Source organism: Lissotriton vulgaris, chromosome 7, assembly GCF_964263255.1.
Source record: "Lissotriton vulgaris chromosome 7, aLisVul1.2, whole genome shotgun sequence".
NCBI lineage: Eukaryota > Metazoa > Chordata > Amphibia > Caudata > Salamandridae > Lissotriton > Lissotriton vulgaris.
The window spans coordinates 82,195,115-82,219,858 of NC_141695.1; the positions used below are offsets into that span (position 1 = coordinate 82,195,115).

Here is a 24,744-nt window from a genome sequence, read left to right on the forward strand (position 1 = left end):
CCGCAAACAAGCTTCCGAGGTCCGGTTTCTGGCATTCCAGCCGTCTTCAGCCCAGCTTGCTTGAATCCAGTGGCAAAGTGAGCAAGGGACTCACGTCTGAGCATTCCCTGCCACACTCATGGCGGCCAAAAGCGGTACAAAAGAGGGTGGTGATGGACGGAGCATCTGAATCAATCAAACACTCATACCCAGTCAAATGATCTGGGTTTAATCCATCACCGTTCTTTAGCCCACTCTGCCACCCCAGTTCAGACAAGGCTATATGCAAATCAGTCTGACCCTGTGCCTCATGGGAACAGTCCAGTCCGAACTGCCAAGCCATGTCTTCCCTGGACCGGAAACAAGCTTCCGAGGACTGGTTTCTGGCATTGCAGCCGTCTTCAGCCCGGCTTGCTTGAATCCAGTGGCAAAGTGAGCAAGAGACTCACGTCTGAGCATACCCTGCCACACTTATGGCTGCCAAAAGCGGTACAAAAGGGTGTGTGAGTGTTTGATTGATTCAGATGCTCCGTCCATCACCACCCCTGAACAAACTCTGTATTACAAAAATGTATATAGTTGTTAAATAATGAATATATGGCATAAACTGTACATATTGTCCATATAATCTGCAAAAGTGTCAATCACTACTGCTCATTCGAAAAATTGAAGTAGCAGTTTAGTTTGTTTTTTGAGCTCATGAATTGTCAAATGGATGTTTACCTATGCTGATTAAATAGGATATATTTTTGTATATATCTTATGTAATTATATAAAATTCACTGACCAAAATTATAATCTCCGGTTGTTTATTGATTATGTTCATTGTTATGACATATACACAAATTGCAACATAATGTGAAATAATTCCTTCAGGAACCTTTTGCCTATGTTATTGGTGCATTTTTGGGCAGAAGTTCCATTAGATTGTTAGTTTTTCTGCAGTCAGAGTGACCCAAACCTACCCATATTGGCTCAAAAGGGTTGCCTGGGAGCTTCCTACTGTTAACCACATTGTCAGAACCTTTAACTGTGCAAATATGCTCTGATCTATGGAGAGCAGGGAGGATCCCTATGGCCTGGGGTACAAGTTTGAAAGATGTTTGTTTGCCAAGTTATTAACCTGGGTGGACCATACCTTAGTTTGCATGCACGCCATCTGGTTCCTTACTAACAACTGTTTCACCAGCTCAGTGAGATCATCTATCAGAGACCTTAGGGCATCAATTTCTACTCTGAGGTCGCTGATGTACTTGTGATCATTGAGATCGGAGGGCTGAAGACCCACTACTGGTGCTATAGGGGCCCCACACCCACTTGCTCCTCAGCATTCTCTGGGTCATCAAACATACTTTGGAGGGGTAGGAAGAATTTATTGTATTGCTACATAGGATCTAATGGGCCTTGGAAGCCTGGCTCATACAAAGTAACTACTTTTGTTATGGTGGGGATTTTTGACGTGGGGGCACCTATTGTATGGCTCTTGGTGGTAGATTTCTTAAACATCTTTGGAATAGTATTTGATGTGATTTGTCACGTACTTTGTAAAGAACAAATTAATTTATAAGAAGCATCTGCTGGTGTGCCTAGAATTTCTTTGCATGCCAAATTACAAAATGGCACTGCCCTGAACCATCATCTACCTTTCTGCCAAATCTGGAGTAATTCCCTTCAGCAGTTCGGTCTACAGCCATGTCTAAGTTCCAATGAAAATGAACATGGAGAAAACGTGTTTTGGGACCCCGCCCCCTTTTCTCTGCCCCCACTTGATGGATCACCCCAAAACTTTCAAGACAGTAGCTGAAGTGAGTGGCAAGCTAGTTCTGAAAACTTGCAGGGATTCATTAATTGATAAGGGGTTTTACTTCACTTCACGCCAGTTCTACATGGATTGAGCCTATCTGTGGCTTGTGAAGAATACAAAAGGAAACCTGTGAGGGAGAGCGCCTCTTGGGACTTTGACGGTACTCAAGTGCACTGAGAAGCATTATATAGATAAGCGATGTATAGATTGCTCGCTCCAGTGTGCATTAGTGGAGTACATCTAAAGCACACCTTGTACATGAACAAACATGAGTATCTGATTTCTTTGAAACAGCTTGGTATGATTCAAGTTTCAGTTCACATTCAGTGGACACCTGACATCATCAGTGACAGCTGCTATAGTGCATGGAGTAGAACCAGTCTCATACTACAGCGCGTGAAGATGAATTGATCAGCATCTACAGTGTGAGAAGGAATTCGCTGTAGCTTCAGCAATGGCGTCATTTCATCAGAACACTGTCAATGTGCAACTGCTCTTGCACTCCAAGACATCCATGTGCACTGGACTCCTCCATAGAGCTGAAGATGGCTGCGTGTGAGAGAATTCCAGTACAAGTCTTGCAGATAACGATGGTGTGCATATCTCCTCACACAATTGATGTTACTGAGATTAAGGACGCCACTGTGAAGGGGGGGAGCACATTGCTGCATATCTACTCTGAGAAAGTGAGGAAAACCTTACAGTAAAGGATATTTTATTGATACTGTTGTAGCTACCTTTCTTTTGTATATAGCTAACTTTGCTACGTTGTGGTGTGCTTTATTTCTCATGGTGTTTATACCTCTTCCGGCACACCCACCACTACCAACCAGACTTCTGTCACATTCTGTATCTGTTCATCAGTGTTGAAACTGTTTACAAACTTTTGGGAAATTCTTGTTTTATTTTGGGATTTTTTTGGGGGGCGTCGGTGTAATTGTACTTATTGTTTTCCTTTTATAGGAATCAATATCCAGAATATTGTCCCTCCACCATTTTTCCTTACATCACCGGGTGGATCACCGATTCAGTGATCCAAATGGAAAAAAACACATTTATGCACTAGTCAAGGGTGTGTGTTTCAAATCTATGACTTACTGCACAAAAACAATCTTGAGTGCAGTATATTCCTCTTTGCAGCACACAAAGAACGAGGAAGTAATGAGGAGAAATAAAGATATGTCTCCTTGTTACGCCTCCCCTGGGAAGGCAAATCTTTTTTGGTGCATTCCTAGGTTTACCAATTCTGCTAAGACTGGGAACGCTACAGACTGCACGCATAGATCTAGCCAGATCAGGAAACCAATGCAAAAGGACCTTTTGGCACTCGATTGTATGGTCTCAATAAAGATCCGGGGTTGTTTTTTTTTTTTTCCCGGGTCCAATGATTATACTACTATGGTGCCAACTCAATCGTATCCGGTCATATCCCGGCCCTGGCCCAGCAGTAGGCCTCCCCACTGGTAGCCTAAAAGAATTTCAAGCTGAGACAGTTGCGGGATCTGTGGCTCTCCTCTCGAACAAAATTATTCCTTCCAGTTACTATACTGTGTAAACTCGTCTAATGCTTATTCTAAATGGCTTTCAAAAACCATGGTGGATATGAGGACAAAAAAAAAAAAAAGACTGGGAATGCATCAAAATCCATGGGAGTTGTGTGGGAACACCCGCGCAGTGCCCAAGAAACGTCTTCCCAGGGCAGCTTAAGGAAACACGGCTATTTGCACTGTGTTGCTTTACTCATATTCATGGAGCCAAAGTGGCTGTGCGTGGTTTCATAGATCTCACTGAAGGTTTGGGTCGCTTATGTACCAAATTGTCTTGAGCAAACGCTACGCAAACCAGGTCATAAATTTGGCCCAAAGTGATTTGTGCATTCTTTCATGCTCTGATACCATGATTCCATAACACAGGACAAAGGTGCCTTTCCCTCTCGCTTTAAAAGACACAATTGAGCTAAAGGGAGATGCATTAGAGAGAATTACATTTGTAGCTCACTGAGCCAATACCTAGATTTTTAAAGCCAGGAATTCTCCAGCTGAGATCCACTCGTATACAAAACTGGAGAATAGTACTCCTTACTCATTTGTGAGGACCTTAAACAAACAAGGAACGGTCTCTGCATTACCAAGGCTTCTGATTGAGTGCTATACTAATTGCTTTCATTTAAATAGAATCTATCAGAGGTGTTGCAAAAGGTCACCAATGTGAACCAATAATGTGTTTGATCTGATGGAACAATACAGTGCACGTATGGTTTATTGTACTTAGCTGCATCCTAAAGGATAAGAATCTCGGTATGTCAAGATAATCTTTATCTTTGCTGCCTATCCTATGTATAAAAATAGTTGTGGCATGATGCTGTTAGTAATTATATTTTGAACATCATTTAAAAAAACAGGGTTGAAGAAAGGAGAAGGATATTAACCATAAATATTGTCGGGATGTTTATTGAATTTTTATGTTCGGTGTTTTTAATTTTTCTCATTACATGTGCCCAAAATTGACCTAAAAATGATTGGATGCACACATTTTATATGTGCATGTGTATTTTTTGAAAATTATTGTAAAGGGATGTGTATTCATGTTTTATATAGAATTATGTCTCTAGTTGCCCTGAAGAGGGCCAGTGACCTAAATGCATTGGCTGTAACTCTTTGACTGCTTTGAAAGAAACTCAAGAGGTGACCAAATTAAGAACTAGTCAGATGACTCAAGGACTAACGTGACCTTATCGATCAAGGACTATTGAGGTCCCCTCCTCCTAAATATATTTGCTGCTCTGCACTGCACCGTGGGTCCGTGGGTGCGTCCTGGGGCAGCTTTGCACCAGGATTCAAGCAAGCCGGGCCGAAGAGGCTGAAATGCCAGAAACCGGTCCCCGGTAGCTTGTCTCCTTTCTGGTAAAGAATTGGCTTGGTAGTTTAGTCTGCCCTGTTCCCATGATGCACTGGGCCAGGGACAGACTGATTTGCATATAGCCAGATTCTGAGCTGGGATGGGGCAGTGAGATAAATAACGGTGATGGATCAAGCCCTGATCTTTGGACTGGGTAAGAGTGGTCTGCTCAATTCAGACACTCTGTTCATCACCACCCCCTTTTGTAAATCGATTTTGGCCACTATAGGTGTGGCAGGGTATACTCAGACATGAGTCCCTTTCTCACTGCTCCATCAGGATTCAAGCAAGCCGGGCCGAAGAGGCTGAAATGCCAGAAACCGGTCCCCGGTAGCTTGTCTCCTTTCTGGTAAAGAATTGGCTTGGTAGTTTAGTCTGCCCTGTTCCCATGATGCACTGGGCCAGGGACAGACTGATTTGCATATAGCCAGATTCTGAGCTGGGATGGGGCAGTGAGATAAATAACGGTGATGGATCAAGCCCTGATCTTTGGACTGGGTAAGAGTGGTCTGCTCAATTCAGACACTCTGTTCATCACCACCCCCTTTTGTAAATCGATTTTGGCCACTATAGGTGTGGCAGGGTATACTCAGACATGAGTCCCTTTCTCACTGCTCCATCAGGATTCAAGCAAGCCGGGCCGAAGAGGCTGAAATGCCAGAAACCGGTCCCCGGTAGCTTGTCTCCTTTCTGGTAAAGAATTGGCTTGGTAGTTTAGTCTGCCCTGTTCCCATGATGCACTGGGCCAGGGACAGACTGATTTGCATATAGCCAGATTCTGAGCTGGGATGGGGCAGTGAGATAAATAACGGTGATGGATCAAGCCCTGATCTTTGGACTGGGTAAGAGTGGTCTGCTCAATTCAGACACTCTGTTCATCACCACCCCCTTTTGTAAATCGATTTTGGCCACTATAGGTGTGGCAGGGTATACTCAGACATGAGTCCCTTTCTCACTGCTCCATCAGGATTCAAGCAAGCCGGGCCGAAGAGGCTGAAATGCCAGAAACCGGTCCCCGGTAGCTTGTCTCCTTTCTGGTAAAGAATTGGCTTGGTAGTTTAGTCTGCCCTGTTCCCATGATGCACTGGGCCAGGGACAGACTGATTTGCATATAGCCAGATTCTGAGCTGGGATGGGGCAGTGAGATAAATAACGGTGATGGATCAAGCCCTGATCTTTGGACTGGGTAAGAGTGGTCTGCTCAATTCAGACACTCTGTTCATCACCACCCCCTTTTGTAAATCGATTTTGGCCACTATAGGTGTGGCAGGGTATACTCAGACATGAGTCCCTTTCTCACTGCTCCATCAGGATTCAAGCAAGCCGGGCCGAAGAGGCTGAAATGCCAGAAACCGGTCCCCGGTAGCTTGTCTCCTTTCTGGTAAAGAATTGGCTTGGTAGTTTAGTCTGCCCTGTTCCCATGATGCACTGGGCCAGGGACAGACTGATTTGCATATAGCCAGATTCTGAGCTGGGATGGGGCAGTGAGATAAATAACGGTGATGGATCAAGCCCTGATCTTTGGACTGGGTAAGAGTGGTCTGCTCAATTCAGACACTCTGTTCATCACCACCCCCTTTTGTAAATCGATTTTGGCCACTATAGGTGTGGCAGGGTATACTCAGACATGAGTCCCTTTCTCACTGCTCCATCAGGATTCAAGCAAGCCGGGCCGAAGAGGCTGAAATGCCAGAAACCGGTCCCCGGTAGCTTGTCTCCTTTCTGGTAAAGAATTGGCTTGGTAGTTTAGTCTGCCCTGTTCCCATGATGCACTGGGCCAGGGACAGACTGATTTGCATATAGCCAGATTCTGAGCTGGGATGGGGCAGTGAGATAAATAACGGTGATGGATCAAGCCCTGATCTTTGGACTGGGTAAGAGTGGTCTGCTCAATTCAGACACTCTGTTCATCACCACCCCCTTTTGTAAATCGATTTTGGCCACTATAGGTGTGGCAGGGTATACTCAGACATGAGTCCCTTTCTCACTGCTCCATCAGGATTCAAGCAAGCCGGGCCGAAGAGGCTGAAATGCCAGAAACCGGTCCCCGGTAGCTTGTCTCCTTTCTGGTAAAGAATTGGCTTGGTAGTTTAGTCTGCCCTGTTCCCATGATGCACTGGGCCAGGGACAGACTGATTTGCATATAGCCAGATTCTGAGCTGGGATGGGGCAGTGAGATAAATAACGGTGATGGATCAAGCCCTGATCTTTGGACTGGGTAAGAGTGGTCTGCTCAATTCAGACACTCTGTTCATCACCACCCCCTTTTGTAAATCGATTTTGGCCACTATAGGTGTGGCAGGGTATACTCAGACATGAGTCCCTTTCTCACTGCTCCATCAGGATTCAAGCAAGCCGGGCCGAAGAGGCTGAAATGCCAGAAACCGGTCCCCGGTAGCTTGTCTCCTTTCTGGTAAAGAATTGGCTTGGTAGTTTAGTCTGCCCTGTTCCCATGATGCACTGGGCCAGGGACAGACTGATTTGCATATAGCCAGATTCTGAGCTGGGATGGGGCAGTGAGATAAATAACGGTGATGGATCAAGCCCTGATCTTTGGACTGGGTAAGAGTGGTCTGCTCAATTCAGACACTCTGTTCATCACCACCCCCTTTTGTAAATCGATTTTGGCCACTATAGGTGTGGCAGGGTATACTCAGACATGAGTCCCTTTCTCACTGCTCCATCAGGATTCAAGCAAGCCGGGCCGAAGAGGCTGAAATGCCAGAAACCGGTCCCCGGTAGCTTGTCTCCTTTCTGGTAAAGAATTGGCTTGGTAGTTTAGTCTGCCCTGTTCCCATGATGCACTGGGCCAGGGACAGACTGATTTGCATATAGCCAGATTCTGAGCTGGGATGGGGCAGTGAGATAAATAACGGTGATGGATCAAGCCCTGATCTTTGGACTGGGTAAGAGTGGTCTGCTCAATTCAGACACTCTGTTCATCACCACCCCCTTTTGTAAATCGGCTCTGCACTGGTGGCAGCAGCAGAGGCTGTTTGGGGAGAGCACCTGCATGAAGAAACTGGGACTGGCTTTGGAGAGCTATTGTGAGGCCCATAGGTGCTTTGCAAATGATTTTGGACTGTTTGAACGGTGATTATAGTAAGGGAACATCACACTGCATAAGTATTTTTCCACTTCACTGTGTGACCTGTGAGTAAGTTCAAGTTCAAGTTCAAGAATTTATATAGCGCACTACTCACCCAGAGGGTCTCAAGGCGCTCGGGAGGGGGTTCATTATATATCGAATAGCCAGGTTTTGAGTTCTTTCATGAAGGAGATGTGGTTCTGTGTAAGGCGGAGGTGAGTGGGGAGTGAGTTCCAAGTCTTGGCCGCCAAGTAGGAGAAGGATCTACCTCCCATGGTGGATCTTTGGATACGCGGAACTGCGGCGAGGGCTTGATTGGAGGATCTCAGTTGGCAGGTGGGTGTGTAGAAGGATAGTCGAGTGTTGAGGCATTCGGGACCTAGTTTGTAGAGGGCTTTGTGTGCGTGGGTGAGGAGACGGAACGTTATTCTCTTGTTGACGGGAAGCCAGTGGAAGTCTTTCAGGTGGCCGGTAATGTGATCTTGGCGAGGGATGTCTAAAATGAGTCTCGCTGATGCGTTTTGGATGCGTTGGAGATTTTGTTGTAATATGGCTGTGATTACGGCGTAGAGGGTGTTTCCGTAATCTAGTCGACCAGTGCGTGGGTGACAGTCTTTCTTGTCTCGGAGGGGATCAAGCGGAAGATTTTTTTGAGCACACGAAGTGCATTGAAGCAGGAGGATGAGACAGCGTTGACTTGTCTGGTCATCGAGAGTGCGGAGTCTAGGATGAAGCCAATGTTTCGTGCGTGGTCTGTGGGTATGGGTGCTGAGCCTTGAGCCAAGGGCCACCATGAGTCGGCCCAGGCAGAGGGGGATGATCCCAAGATGAGCACTTCCGTTTTGTCTGAGTTAAGTTTTAGGCGGCTGTTTTTCATCCAAATAGCTACTTCTTTCATGCCTTCGTGAAGATTGGTTTTGGCGGTGTAAGGGTCTTTGGTGAGGAAAAGGATCAGCTGGGTGTCGTCAGCGTAGGAGATGATGGTAAGGTTGTGTTGACGCGCGATGGATGCGAGTGGGCTCATGTAAACGTTGAAGAGGGTGGGACTGAGTGATGATCCTTGTGGTACGCCGCAAATTACTTCGGTGGCCTCTGATTTGAATGGGGGAAGTCGGACTCTGAGTTCTCCCAGCTAGGAACGAGATGATCCAGTCCAAGGCTTTTCCTTGTATGCCGATGTTGTTGAGGCGTTGTATGAGGGTGCTGTGACAGACAGTGTCGAAGGCGGCGGAGAGGTCGAGTAGAATGAGGGCCACTGTTTCTCCGTTGTCTAGTAGTGTTCGGATGTCATCTGTATCTGCGATGAGGGCCGTCTCGGTGCTGTGTTTGGCTCGAAAGCCGGACTGTGAGGGATCGAGGGAGTTGTTGGATTCGAGGAAGGCGGCGAGCTGACTATTGACGGCTTTCTCAATGACTTTGGCAGGGAATGGGAGGAGTGAGATGGGGCGGTAGTTTTTACGTTCAGAGGGGTCTGCTGTGGGTTTCTTCAGGAGGGCACGGACTTAGGCGTGTTTCCAGCTTTCTGGGAAGGTAGCGGCTTTGAAGGAGCAATTGATGACATCACGGAGAATTTGTGCGATGATGGAGTCTGCTTTGTTGAAGATGTGGTGGGGACAGAGGTCAGTTGGTGAACCAGAATGGATGGAGTTCATTAGGCGGATGGTGTCTTCAGTGGTGATTGGGTTCCAGGCTCTGAGGATTTTAGAGGGCGGTTTAGGTTCGGAGGGGGGTGGAGAGGATTGTTCATTGGAAATGTTTTTGAAGCTGTTATGTATGTCAGCAATTTTGTTGTAGAAAAAGGAGGATAACGAATCGCAGAGGCCTTGGGAGGGAGTGATGTTGTTTGAGGCTGCGGTGGGGTTGGTGAATTCTTTAACGATGTTGAATAGTTCCTTGCTGTTATGGGCGTTGTTGTCGAGTCTATTCTTGAATGCTGATTTCTTGGTGCATCGAATCAGTTGGTGGTGTTTGCGGGTGGCTGCCTTGAAGGTGGCCATGTTGTCGGTGGTTGGGTTTTTTCTCCATGTTTTTTCGAGAGTACGGCATAGCTTCTTGGATTTCTTAAGGTCATCATTGAACCAGGGGGCTTTTTTACTGTCCTGTTTGGTGTGATGGTTTTTTAAGGGTGCTAATTCATCAGCGCTGTGAGTGATCCATTGTTTGAATTTGGTGGCAGCTTGGTTTGGGTCCGATGAGAGGGCGGGTGGGTTTTGGTTGAGCGATGTGAGGAGTTGGTCGGTGGTGATTTAGTTCCAGTTTCTTCGAGGGATAGGTTGTGGGGGGTTGTGGGTCGAGGTGGTTTTGTAGCTGAAGTGAACACAACTGTGGTCCGTCCAATGGAGAGTTGTGGTGTGATCGAAGGAGATGTGTTTGCTGGAGGTGAAGATTGGGTCGAGCGTATGTACGGCTATATGGGTGGAGGTGTCCACAAGTTGTTTGAGACCGAGATTGGCCAGGTTGTCAAGAAGGGTGGAGGTGTTGCTGTTGTTTTTCTTTTCCAAGTGAAAGTTGAGGTCTCCCAGTACGATGTAGTTCTCGGAGGCGAGGGCATGTGGACTGATGAAGTCTATGATGTCTTCACTGAATTTTTTATGAGTTCCTGGAGGCCTGGTGTTCGGCGGATGTAAGGTTGTCGTCGAAGCTGGTCGTGATTTTGATGGTGTTCTTATGGACGATGGCGTTGCCTCCTCCTGTTTGATTGGTGCGGTCTTTTCGGGTGATCTTGTAAGTGTCCGGGATAGCTATGGCAATGTCGGGTGTTGATGATGTGTTCATCCAGGTTTCTGTGAGGAAGGCGACCTCAGGTGAAGCAGTGTCGAGTAGGTCCCAGAGTTCAGTGGCATGTCTGTGGACTGAGCGGGTGTTTAGTAGGATGCATTTTAGGTGGTTAGGGTCGGAGCTGCGTTTGGAGGAGGAGGGTTTGGTGTGGGTCTTGATGCAGGCGAACTTGCAGGAGTGGCAGGTGAAGGGTCCGTGGGTGCGTCCTGGGGCAGCTTTGCAGCATTGTGGTGTGCGTCCGGGGTTAAGGGCTAAGAGGGTCGCGGCGTCATACGTTATGTGGGAGGAGTGGGTTTTGCCGGGACCAGGGGGTCTGGCGCTGGGCGTGGTCCAGGCGCTGACCAGCGTAGACGGGCTTACCTTTGGCGCACCTTCGGCACGCATGGGGTGCGACAGCTGCGCGCAAGACCATCTGTCATATATGAATAGTGGAAAGGGAGGGGCGAGGGAGGATCAGCTGGGAGTAGGGATCGGGTCGGAGGGCACGGGCTCCGAGGCACAACAACAACAAAATGGCAGCTAAAGTGAAACAGGCAACAGGATGGGGCACAGCGAGTAATAGATGGATTTAAAAACCCTGAAGTAAGCGCTACAGATATTGAAGTACAAACAATGTTAATTAGGGTCAAAGCTACAACAGCGTGCGTGCAACTTGGCCTGCGCATAAGAATGTAAACAGTGCTAAGTCTGTATATTCTGTATATCGTCAATAATAATTATGAACACTCGAAAATGCTTCAAACAGTAAAGCGCTATGACAAGCGGCAGCTGGCAGGCACTATTAATTATAAACACTCGAAAATGCTTCAAACAGTAAAGCGCTATGACAAGCGGCAGCTGGCAGGCACTATTAATTATAAACACTCGAAAATGCTTCAAACAGTAAAGCGCTATGACAAGCGGCAGCTGGCAGGCACTATTAATTATAAACACTCGAAAATGCTTCAAACAGTAAAGCGCTATGACAAGCGGCAGCTAGCAGACAAAGCGCTATTAATAATTATAAACACTCTAGCGCTATGACAGGCAGCAGCTAGCGGACACGAGAAGCACAGAGAAAGCAGCGAGAGCAGCCAACGATACCACTGGAGCAGGGAGCTTGGGGAGCGACCATCTCTGAAAGCGTCAGGGTTAAAAAGTACTAGAATCCAACCAGAGATGTCCAGTTATGAGGCAAAGCGAAACATATTATGGAACAGGCACATTACAAGCAGCACTGATGTATGTGGCCACTGCCTGCCACTTTCTAGCCTACTTGTTTCCCTTGTGTGCCACAGGTAGCATTCACATCACCAGCGTGGCAATGCATTGTAATAGCTGCACCTGCCTCACTAGTCTTGTCTGGTTGTGTCTCCCTCCAGGGTGGTCTTAACACCACTAAAGAGATGTGCCTTGCCTTCCTGGTCTACTACCCCAGAAACGACATTGCTCAGTGCTTGAGCTACCCAAATTACAGTCCTCTCTCCTCATCCCTTGGCTTCGACATCACCAGGTATGTGTATGCTCCCATCTTGTATCTGATGTAGATAACCAATTAAGCTACTGTTAATTTTATTTTTGCCAAGCCGAAATCTTCCAGTCAGGCTCTTTGCTCTGTGAGGTGTATTACCCTCTTGGAGACAGGTTATGTTGTAGCCCCTACTTAGAAAGTGATTTCTCCCCTTAGAATTTTAGGGAAAAGAATATTTAATACGGCTTTCCTTTTTTTACTCCATCTGTCCGTCTGTTATTAAGGAAGGCTCATCCTCCCCTCGCTAACACCAATCATGGACAGCACACCCCCTAAGGGAATGTGCAGGGAGGAAGATAGGGACAGGAGGGCATGGAACTGGAGATGGAGTAAAGAATATTACCAGTAATAAATGGATTTGATGTCATAGGACCTGCCTTGCTGGTCTTGTCTTTCCTTTATATGGCTCTACCAAGAGGGTTTGGCCCTTGTCTATATGTACATCTGGGAAAAGTTCCATTCCAGTACTGAGGGTTATATTTATCAAAGAGTTGTGCCGCTCTTGCGCCACACAATGGTGCGCAAGAGCAGCGCAAGTCATAAGTTAGATTTATCAAGCCACACAAGACCACCTTGCGGGGCACTGGCTGGCTTGATAAATCTAGAGTAAGGCATTGTAGCTCAAAATGCTGCATTGCATTACTCTACGCTGGGAAGGCGGTCCAGGAGTGGAGCTAGGGCAGTCAAGATAACCAATCTATGTTTGGGATTTCTGATTCTGGACTGAGACATGCATCTGCACCCAAGTTGACCTGCAGATGATGTTAATCAGACACCAACAATCGTCACATCAGCGGGAGCCAAAGCTAAACAATCCAGTAACCAATAGAACTGCAAAAAGGTGCAGCTTCACCATGTATGAATCAGGACCCCTACCTCTATATCAGTTTAGAGACACGCCCTTGGGACAAGTATTCCAAAAAAAAACAGCTGTATGATCCCTGTAAAATAGAATGGATACAAACCATCACCAAGCTGACATATCATAGAAGACAATTTGGAAAAATAGGCCCAAAGATGCACTGCCAGCACCACTGCAAAGATTATTGTAATCAAATGCTGTGCCTTTTCTATCATGACTCTGCCAGCTAAACCTCTGCAGACCATTTTCATTCACAAAAAAGTCAAAATGTATCAATTTCTATTCACGTCTGAGAAACCTTACTACTCCCAAAAGCAGTATTCTAGAGTGACTTAAGTGGTCTACTCATTGCAGGATTCCCAAATTGTGTGCCACATAGGCAGGTCATACTACATTCTTCTGGTCTCTCTAATTTTCTCATACTAGACACCCTTGCATTAAAATCTACCTGTAGTGCTTCAAGGAGATCCCCGTGATAGCCCCATTTGTCGGGCTTGCTATCTCCAGACTGTCCATTCCACAAACAATACTGGAAATTTAGAGGAAACCTTGTTTATTGCCAAATGCAGTCTTTGCAGCATGTGCAATCTACACAGCATTGTGTGCCCCCAATACATGTGGTGGTGGTAAAGTCCATAGCCATCAGTCAGGAAACCAATCTTTTCTTCCTCGATACCTGTCATAACTGCAGCATGTGCTTTTTCTATGTGACTGGTTTGGGATTACCTCAATCCAGGGAGTTCCACAGGTCATTCAACATGGCTACACCCTTCTGTTCCTATCTATCCCCTGCATGTTCTCCTGATTTTGGAAGATCATACTTTTGTTCTCTCCCAATAAGTTCTCTGTTGTTCAAGGCAACCATAGAGTGTCCCAGAGTTAGAGAAGAGTGCAGGATGTTGCCCCCACTACTTCCTAATGCCTGAGAAAGATGTCAGGCTCATACTGATTCTAAAGCTTTGGTTCTTGAACAGCTAGCTTTGGAATCGCATGTTAAACATTTTGGCCTTGATGGACACATTCCTCTCCGTCCTGCATCCAGGGGACGCATTGTTCAATGTGTCCATCCTGTAGTCTCACAGATGTTTCCTTCAGATTGTGCTCAAGACAAATGACTTTCAGTTTGTGTGTTATTTGTTGAGCCCTAAAGACTTTTCTCCCATTCATCCAAATGAAACAGTGGCAGTTCATAACAGTGTGCGAAACCACCACTGGTACTGCAACAAGTAGGGTAGCATTGGGTCAACAGTACTGTGCCAGGAAGCTCTAAGGGTCTAATTTTGAGTTTGGCTGTCTTTCTCTGGGACTGCCACCAAGCCTGTGGTAAACCGCCTGCCGGATTATGATTTAAATCAAGGGTGGGTGGGTGGTGTGGCAGCGATCACATGGCGGTGGGTATGTTAGGCTCATAGGAGAGCCTAAACAGCACGTGCCGCCATGAGAGAGCCTATAGAACATTTGTGCGTGGTATGGCATGTACCATATTTTGCAAGCCACACTGTGCAGGAATGAAGGTGCAATTTAAGAGGGGACACTACATGTGGCCCCCTGCATGTAATATGCTTGGCGGGTACCAGCATCAGCACCACCTGCATTTTCAGGCCTGTTGCAGACTGCCATCACAGCAGGATCGCTGATCCCGCGGAGCGGCGGTCTCGTGGCAGTCCCACCACTACCATTATAATACAGCGGTCAGAAAACAGGACTGGTGGCGGTGTTTGCCACTGCCAGTACATCGGTCCCAGGACTGCCATACTCATAATAAGGCCCTAAGTATTTGGCAGTGGCTCGACTGCCAAGGGATCTCTCTGTCTGCTTATCATTTTGTGGGATCTTTAAATGTGAGGGTGGACAAGCTAAGTAAACATCTTCTGGTGGTGCATGACTGGTATTTGCACCGCAAAGTGTCTGAAAGCATCTCTTTGGTCAATGGGGAATGGTTTGCATCAATGTTGTGCTACTTCAGAGAACATAGTGTCATGTTTACTGCACACTAGATGTTCTGCCTCAAGGCTCCCTGGGATATTTTTCTGCATGCCTTTCCACTGCTGCTTCTTCTTTCCTCAGTTCTGAAGGCCAGGAGAGACCAAGCTCAACTATTTTGACTGCCCTGCATTAAGCCAAGAGCATGGTACTCCAATATTCTGAGCCTGATACTTTAACCTACACTCCCCTCTACCTCTTCAGGAGGATGTTCTGACTCAGCAGTAAATCCATTTTCTACACTCAAACATTCACAAGCTACATCTCTTTGATTAGAACCAACTCAGTAGTGTTGATCTCCCCTTCGAACTAGTTGACATATTGTTGGCGGCTTCGAACTCATTAACTAAATCAATGTATTCTTGCCTCTGGGCCAACCTGTGTAGCCTGGTGTGAGGACCGACAGACTGACACAACTCAGGCCAAATTATCTGATGTGTTGATTGGTGAGCAAGACTTTGCTGTGCGCAAAGTAAAATGTTATTTCAACCCCTTTAGGCCTTTTTTCATTTGTCTCACCAAGCGTTGTTTTTTAAGTCATTCTTGTGATGTGGGTTTTGAAGGTGTTCACTTATATGCTTATTCCTGCACTTTCAATCATGCCACAGTTGTATCTTAACTTGGTTTTCAATTTCTTGATATGCACTTTTTTTGAGCCTATGCACAGCTGTTCTCAGATTTAGCTGTGCTTTATGAATGCTTTCCTTATAGCAAAGACCTCTGTGTTCCATGTCAGTGAGCTAAAGGTGCTGTCAGCAGTGGCGGTTTCTGTTTGCGGGCTTCGGGGCTCCGCCCCAGGTACATTTTGATATTTTCAAGTGATTACATTTTAAATAGAGATCACGTGTATTTCATTTAAAAAAATCTAAAAGAACATGGGGCAGTGTCTCAGAGTCTGCTGCCTCCCTCACCAATACCGCTGCACCAGCTCCTCCACTGTTTACATTTCGTCATGTCATCACGTGACATGACTGATTGCTTTGCTGCTCCCGGGCCCAAAGAAGCCTGCTATGTCTTTGCCGGCTGAGAACATCACAGCCCTGAAGGCTGTGACGTCATCAGCTAGGCAAACACATAGCCTGGAGGCCCAGTCTCTACCCCCTGATGGCATGGAGATTAAGTTAGCCCCAGGCGTTTTTAATAGAAGCCCAGGATCTCTAACTCTCCACGTCAATCAGAGAGTGGAGGAGAGCGTTCCATGGTGTCACCACACCCCCTCCAGACTCGTCACAGGGCGTGGTGAGACCCACCCTGTGACGAGTAGTCAAGTGACCATCTGCGCAGGCTCAGAATGCTTCCCGCGTGCGTGATTTGGTAGTCAGAGCCTGATGAGTGGCAGCCATTCATGCAGACGGAAGGTCACAGAGTAGACTGCATTACAGCGGAGACTACCCGAGGTCGGAGCCTCAGTCTATCCTGTCCTGACCCTGAAGGAAGCAGACCGGTCGTGCCCTGCAGCAGCAGCCTAGTCCATTTGGTTGCAGGCTGCCAGGTGGTTTCTGTCCGGAGCAGGCTTGTGAACTCGGGCAGTTCACCAGGTAAGGCCCCCGGGCGGGCAGTTTTTAACTTATAGCCTGCCCTGCGTGTGTTACTGTTATTCCATGTGGAGCGGAGGAATAAGGGGAGATAGTTTAGCCTGCTGCGCCAGAACAGATAATGCCACACTGCTCAATATTCCTAAAGAAAATCTGCGGACAGTGAATGCGGCCCGCATTCCCAAAATAACTTATGACTGTATGCAGATTATGCGGCCCATTTTCTATAGCGTGCTCTTTTTATGTGAATGCGACTGTGAGCATTTAATTTTATTTCCAAGGGCGGGAGTGACTTTCCGGCAGTGACTTTCAGAGTTTGTAAAGGAAACTAATCATTTGTAAACACGGATGAAAAGTCGAAGTTCATTTCTTTTCCTGACTATTTTGCAAATAATGAATGGGAAGACTACACATTTGTAAATGAAATGATAAATGAAAGCATCCCTGGTGTAACGTTAGGTGCTAAAGGCCAAGGGTTTAATGCTGTGTCCTCATTTCCTCAAAAGCATGAAAGCAAAAGGGAGCCGGTAAAGAGTCTCTCTGAAGTATCTTGATGTGCTGCCAGGGTTATGAAAGTTTTAGTTTTAAATATCAATAGAATCCTAATAGCCTCAAGCGATTTTTATAGATAGAGGAGCAGGCGACATATGCACACCACAGAAATACATAGTAGGCCTTGTTGTAGTGGTCCCTTTTGTGGTGTGGCCTATACTGATTTGCAGAGGGGGCTTGCTGAGTGTATTGGAACAGTAAGCAATAGACTAGAATTCGTCCCTGGGTAGTTACATTTGACTGAGATTAAGGCAATAATTGCACCCTACACTTCAGATATTTTCAATGCAGAACTGTAATAGGCTGCCATAGGGGTTCTGACTAAACTGGGCCTAGTACAGGTCTCTAGCTGCACCACACTGATAAAGCTGAACAAGGCTGAAACAAGTTTAGGGTCTCTTGTGTTCACACACATAGCATGTGTACAAAACTGATTTGCATGTGGTGTTTCCCTATCTTTAGTGGCAGAGTGAGTAAAAAAAAAAAAACTATGGAAAGTGCCAGAGATGTGAGTCATTGTAAGTGGGTCAGGTGTGCCAAATAAAGCTGGAACATCTGTGAGGTTGTTTGATCTTCAGTGCCCAATCAGAAGGGACAGAGTCCAGTAGTTTGGGCTGTCCCTTTTTGAATAAGACTTGGACCGATTTTCATAGAGTGTGACCTTGTCTCTAGTGACACAGAGACTAAGAGAAAGAATGGACTGGAATTCAACTAAGAGTAATTACCAAGGGCTGGGATGAATTCATGCATTCCAGCTACAACTTTCTGTTTTCCCATTCCTCCCTAAAGAGTCTTTCCTTGGAAAAAGTCAGTAGTCATGTGCAAGATCTTTCAATTGATGCCCCTTAACACTTTAGCAAGAACAAGCAGAAAATGATAGCTGAGCACAAGAGGTGAGAAAAGCTCTTTTATGGTTATGGGGTGACAGTTTGAGTAGGCAAGGAAAGCTCTTTTATTATAGTGAAAAAGCTTATGTAGTATTAAAATGCAAATCCACATACGTTGCCTAAGGCATGCTACTATATTTTATGAATCATTTGCTATTTCGTTTTTGTGCCTGTTTTAAGACCACTTATTGCACACTTACATGATTTTAAGTGAGTTTCCATTTTGTGATCCTGTGCTGTAAATACAAACCTTTTTTCCTCCTCTATCCTTCTGCTATCATTCCAAATCTAATTAACTGACTAACCTATCCACTACTAAAAATGTACTTGCATGTTTCACTATACTACTTCAACACTAATCCTCTATGGGTCCCGGAGTAGCGTGCTACTCGCCGAAAAAGCGCTTTGACACCTTGTCATGGGTAGTAAGTGCTATATAAATAGAATTACAATACAATACAATACAATTTGTGCAATACGCTTATTAACCGTTATATTTATTAAGCTGAACGCAGTGGTGATATTAGAAAATATTATACCACAAATTGCATATTCTCACACTGTGCCAAAGAGATGCTTTTGCGCTACGTGACATCCTGAGCTGAGACACCGACGTCATCATCAGCATGTCCTGACGCACTCCACTTTTTATGAAAAAGGTGTGTTGTGATACCAAATACAGGGATACAAAACGTCACGCTCCCAATCCCCACTCCCCTCCCCCTATGGCCCTATAGGCATAGTTAGCCACCACTGTGTTGCACTCGCCATGCATCCAACTTTAGCTGAGAGGGACAACAAAGCACCCAATTTCCCTTTCTTTTGTTGGTGATGACTGCCCATCGCGTTTCCTTTACAAGCTCAACTATGCTTTAAACTCTCATTGGCCCACCATGGGGAAAGGAACAACAACTCCTGTTACATCAGTTTTATAAACTGAAACTAATTCACCCGACGTCAGGAGGCAGTGGAAAGGAGCCAGCTGAACTGCATCACTTGTAATCACTCCCTGCTCTCTCTCGGGTGAAAGGCTCAGTCAGCCACTAAAATGAAAGACGCTCTAAAGCCTCTAAAATGCTTGTACTGCGTCCTAAAGAGCTTTTGTGGGAAAGATATTTCATGTTTTTGTTACAACCCCAGAACACCCTCCACAAACACTCCATCCAGAACTCCACAATAGGCCACCGGAGGCACCAACTGCAGAAGCATCCTGCCTCCAGGCGACTTTCAAAGATTCCACAAAGGCCTCCAGAGACCACCTCAAACGTGACTTTTCTCACCGTACACAAGACAACTCCTACTATCCTTGCATGTTCCAGCTACAGCCATAACCCCTTCTAAAAGATCACCAAATAGCCCACACAAATCCATGATCTTCAAAAACATTCTCTACAGTTCATAGAGGGGCGTGAGTCTGTCCTCATTGTCCTCTTGTCAATTCAACTGTCATTCACATTTTGCTTCCAACCACCACTGTATGGAGCATGTGGAAGATGTTCATCCCACTTTGGCCGCTACCTGTGTTCAGCAACGAGTGACATTATTTCTACTGATCACTTGTGCCCCTCAGCCTAACCATACGTTCACTTTAGTGCTCAAGGCCCTCCAACAACCTCCAGCGATTTGATTTCTCATAGCTTTCTTTCACATAGAGCCTATTCATTAAACCACTTAAGCAACAATTTCCCTACCTCTTTCACAAACCGAGAAGAAACCAGGCCTGTACCAGCATTTTTGTCTAGACCCCTTCAACCATCCACAAACCAACACAAAAATCAGACCATGCCACAATAAAATCAGCTGCTTCAAAAACCTGCCCCGCACTGCTGTGTTGACAGGTTTGCTGGCACCTGTATCAGTATCCAGAAACCCGAAATCTGTCCTGTCTGTGCTTATCTATGTGAACAGAAACGTATCATTTAATAGACATTTTAATCAATGGAGTAATTAGTCATGCAATGTTTTATGTTTAGAATGTCATGAGCAAACCATGACTCATTTAATTTAAATGTTGATGGTGGCATAGGCTCCCACTCCTATGCATTCCTCTATTCACATATGCAATAATATCCACACTTCCTACCCATACCCCTAGCCATGCACTCACTTAATCTTTGGCCCAACCACCCGTGAACGCACACTTATCCTGCTCAGTTATCCACATGGATCTGCATAAAGTTGTATATCCATCCATACCTATTCATCCCTAAGCCACCTTCAACCAAGCACATATCCATCCACTCCTACCTGCGCATTGATCCATCCTCTAACACCCGGGTGTTCACCCATATGTTTGCATGTGCTTCAAGCTAGTTATGTGATTAACACCGATCCACATAATATGCACATACAGTCATACAACAGTCTCTTTATGTATTCCCCATACAGCCATCAGCGCATCCATTGACAACCACCTGTGGTTGCATGTTGCCTTTTGTGTATTGTCTCACTGCATATCTCTCTACATTTTGTCTGTATATGCTTCTGGGTATGCTTATATTGCTACATGAATGTGTTTGCTGTTTATGTACTTAAACAACAACAAAGGCATTACAAACAAGCATTTGCATAGCCAATAGGTCTCACCTTTGGGACTTTATAAGTGTTTAGTTATCCAGCACAATATCCTTGGTGCAACAACATCAACTGTTGCATGGCTAACCACTTATACGGTCCCAAAGGCGAGACCTATTGGCTATGCCATTGCTTGTTCTTAATGATTATTATTTTTCTTATTTAGTAGAAATGTAGGGAAACATGAGGAATACAATACATACTTGATTTTATACACTGATAAAATGAAAGCATTTTTAATGAGGTGACTGAAAAACCACCACCTCGGCTGCTGCTGAATAATTCTGACACATTTTAAAAGCTTTCTAATAACCTGTTTTGGATCTGGTTTGTGAGGTACTGGGCATGTGTAAGCGTTAATGTACCTGACAGCCCAGGCCTCTCGTGGGGCCATGCTGGTGCAGTCTGGGTTGTAATTAATGTGGCCGAGTATATTGCTGTACGTTTAACTGTATCCTATATGCTGTGATTGTCTGTCAATTACAGTAGCATCCCTTCTTCCAACTAAACTGCGCTCAGAAAGGCCCACTAATCTCCAAAATACAAGTGGCAGGTCCTGTGCTGGGTGTATTAAAAGATTTGATAGATGAGTTTGATGACGCTATTTAAGGTGTTGTGGTTGTGCCTAAGCATGGGCGAATTTTGCGTATCTGGCGTTTTGCAAATTTGTGAGCTCGCAATCCGCAAAATCTGGGAATTCTCACGAATTTGCGGATATTTTTGTTTATATAGTGTTCGTAAGGATTTCTGACAGTTTGCGAGGATTTTGTACCAGTTCGCAATTGCGAACTTACTTGTCGGCACGCAACGGTTGCGAATATGTTGTTTCTACGTCTGGTTCATCATCACAGGTTCACAGCACCCTCTGTTTCAACACTGCCATCCTCTGTTTCACCCATGCCACCCTCTGGTACATCAATGCCACCCTCCGGTTCATCATCATCACTGTAGATTATGGGGGGGAAAAAGAAAGCACACCTGCCCTGCTTCACCTGACATGAATTAATTTGGGGTTGATTTATTAATGTGTCACTGTTTTAAAATTCCAGTCTGGCACCTGCTTCCTTATCTGCCATTTGCTTTCTGTTGCAGTGCAAATTTTTTTTCCAGGACCTTTGTGGCCTACTTGTAGCTATTCTATGATCCGGGTGTGAGGGTCAGAGCAGGGTCATACAATTGTTTCAACTAGCAACTGAACTCTGGAGGGGCCCCAGTCAGGAAGCACTAAAGGGAATGGTTACTAATGATGAATTTGAACTTTTGCACCTGCTGAGTGCTTTCAGTTTAGCAAAACTCGTTTTTCTGCAGAACAGCAAATATAATGCCCCAAACAAACTTACTTGTGAAAGTTGATTTCTAATCCAAAAGTGATCCAAAGAAAGTCAAAAGGCCTCAAATCCAGAAAAGGGCAGGCAAATGTCAACCTGAGGAGTTATTCTGATAAAAATCATAATTTTCAGAAGGTCTATGCTGCTTGCTAGTGGATTTCTTGTGCAGAATTGCAAATTTTGTAATTTTGCGAGTGCAAGATTGTTGCTGCCCGCCGCACCTACATGTTCGCAATTGCAAACTTACGCCGCACGCCGCAAAATTGTATCACCAAGAAAAAAAATCCGCTGCATGCGAATTTGCGGATTTTCGGTAAATTCGCAAGCATTCCCGGGTCTTGAATTTACCGAAAATCCGCAAAATCTGCGAGCGGAACGGATTTTCCGCCCATACTTAGTTGTGCCTCATTGCAGTTCCTGTTGAAAGAGTTGGACGGTCTCTGTCTAAACTTACATAAGTTGGATTTCTATAAGGCCTTGGAACTGATGATAGTTTGAGGGGAGGCAGTGGCCTGTTTCTCACATGTGGCTTCCAAAAGTCTTGAAAATGCACCATTTGTCTACTAATTTTTCAAAATTTTCTCGGGGGGGGTATCCCCCCCGAACCCTCCATAGGTGATTCGGTCTCGCTTGCTACGCTCGCTCGCACGGTGTGCTCCAACACTAATTTTACGCCCAACCACTTTAAAAAGTCAACAGCCGCCACTGGCTGTCAGTAGACCCACCATATATCACATTCTTCCCTGACAACTTGGTGCTTTAAAGTTCGGCTTCTTTCTGCCAACAGTAGTGTGGCCCTTCCACATGGGGGAGTCAATCACACTTTCTATCTACTTTTCTCTTCCACATCCTCATAAATTGGATGTGAAGAGGGCCCTTAGTTTCAACATACAACTAAATATTATGTAAAGGGTGGATTACTAGTGTTTGCTGGATTCCTTGGTACTAGAAAAGGAAGGGCCATTTTGAAATGTACCTTCCCAAAATGGATCAAACTGTGTCTAAAAATGTGCTGCACCTTGGAAAAGAAGGAGCTTCTTTATGGCATTTTGGCCCATTCCTCAATAACCAAGGCTACCCCTAGGGCACTGGGGAGTGTGTTCTGGTGGGGGACATATGCCAGGCTTCTACATGTGCATCTGTCAACACATTCACCCCGCACTGTCTCGACTTTCAAGTCCATAAGCAAGGGAATTGTTCGCTGCGGTCCTGCAGAACTGGTTAAAGGCCCAGTCCTCAGATCCATCACTGTCTGTGGGGTACTACTTTCATATCCATTCACAGAGTGAGGAATCTTGAGGTAGAGGTATCCATCAAAAGAACAAATCACTTACCTTCAGTAATGCTCTTTCTAGTGGATTCTCTCTCCGACTGCAGATCGCTCAATACCCTCCTAGCTGTCTGTTCTGTGGAGTGAGCTTTTATGTTCCCATAAAGGCACTGAGTTAGGTCCTCCACTATGCCATGTTTGTAATCTGTCATAATTGATCCACACCCAAAGGCTCACAAGAGTATCAAAAAGAATTGATGTCAGTGTGTAGGGTTGATATATATTTGTGGCTCCTTGCCATCTCTTCTGAAGGCAGTGCAAAGTCGCTGCGCAGTCTGATAATGCCATCTACACGCGTGTGGGAGTATTTGCTGAAAAAGTTTCAGATGCAGTGCAGAGCTTGCGAAGACACTTGCAAACTAAACAATCTCTGGTTAGAGTATCCGCCATGTGGCTATGAAGATAAAAATATCACATGTTGATTGGAGTGAATTTCATAATCAGTCTTTTAAAAATGTTTCACATCCTATTTAGAAATCTCTGCAGACCTGGTAGAGATCCATGTTTATTTAAGGGAGCCTCTACCACTGAGGCTCCTCTGAAGGCACTGTAAGTGTGCTGAGTGGATGCAATGTTTCATGCTGTCATTCTGCCAACTTTTTTGTTTTACAAAAACAATCTCCCAAAGCGGGACTATTTCATGAATAACAAAACAATGATGACCCTGATAACTGGGTGCTTTTTCTAAATGTGTTGGTGTTATTTTTTTTAATTTTTATTTGGGACTGCCAGGGCTTCGCTGATGGTACAAAAAGAAAAGTACTGTCTGCTCTAAATAGGATGGGCAGGCTGATACAGGTCATTTATGGAGGGTTTAAACCAGGGGAGACACCAGCGGTACCAACAGCAGAAATCTGAAGATCCTTCAAACTCCAGATAGAGCAAGTGGACCACCACCAGGTTGATGGACACATAACTCTGCCTCGGTTCTAGTGACATGCCCTGTCTGCCAAACTCTGAAAGATGCCTGTTGTGTCCTGTAGGACATACCTCACTTGTCTGGTCGTAATGACATTCACGATGAAGCCAGATAGTGTGTGGGGCTGCCTGTATCTGAAGGTCTTAAAGAAACATTTGAAGCAATTAGTCGACCGACCCGTTTTTGCTAATATGACAGCATTACATAATTGTTCCATTATTAACAAAAATGGGATTAGAAATATTGAACACGGAAGTAAATATTTAATACTTCTTACTTGTAAGTAATTGAATCTTGTGTTAGACAGTTAAAAGGAGTAACAAATCCATGGGTAAAGTAGTGACAGGTTCAAAGGCTTTGCATGGCAGAATAGCACTTCCGTCTGTTTGCTCCATTATAAATCACCTGGGTAAGTGGAAGTGACATCATTGACCACCAGTGATGGCACATGCTCGGCCATTTGTGCTTCCTGTAGCCTATCATCAGGGGTAGCACATGGCCGAGCCCTGGTTGGAGTACCTCTTCTGTCTTTGTGATCCCTTATACCTGGGTCCATGGGGGTAGCCTGTGAGGTAACAAAGAGCACATCAAAGGTAGGTGGCGCTGCCTCTCCCCACCTCTCAGTGATTTCCATATTATGAGGATAGTGTTAGAGTGGGTTGTCCACCTTTGATGTGCGGCGTTAGCCTCAGTAAAAGGAGATACCGTCAAGTGCTA

General features: G+C 45.4%; 1 protein-coding gene across 2 annotated transcripts in view; it reads left to right on the forward strand.

The window, feature by feature from the left end:
• The window catches only part of LOC147700831 (DBH-like monooxygenase protein 2), a 564,025-nt gene that overhangs the window by 272,953 nt on the left and 266,328 nt on the right, over nucleotides 1-24,744 (forward strand). For both annotated transcript variants that reach the window (XM_086928504.1, XM_086928505.1), the window contains exon 11: nucleotides 11,909-12,039. In XM_086928504.1, coding sequence (XP_086784630.1) covers nucleotides 11,909-12,039 — 131 coding nt within the window. The remainder of the gene's footprint in view (nucleotides 1-11,908; nucleotides 12,040-24,744) is intronic.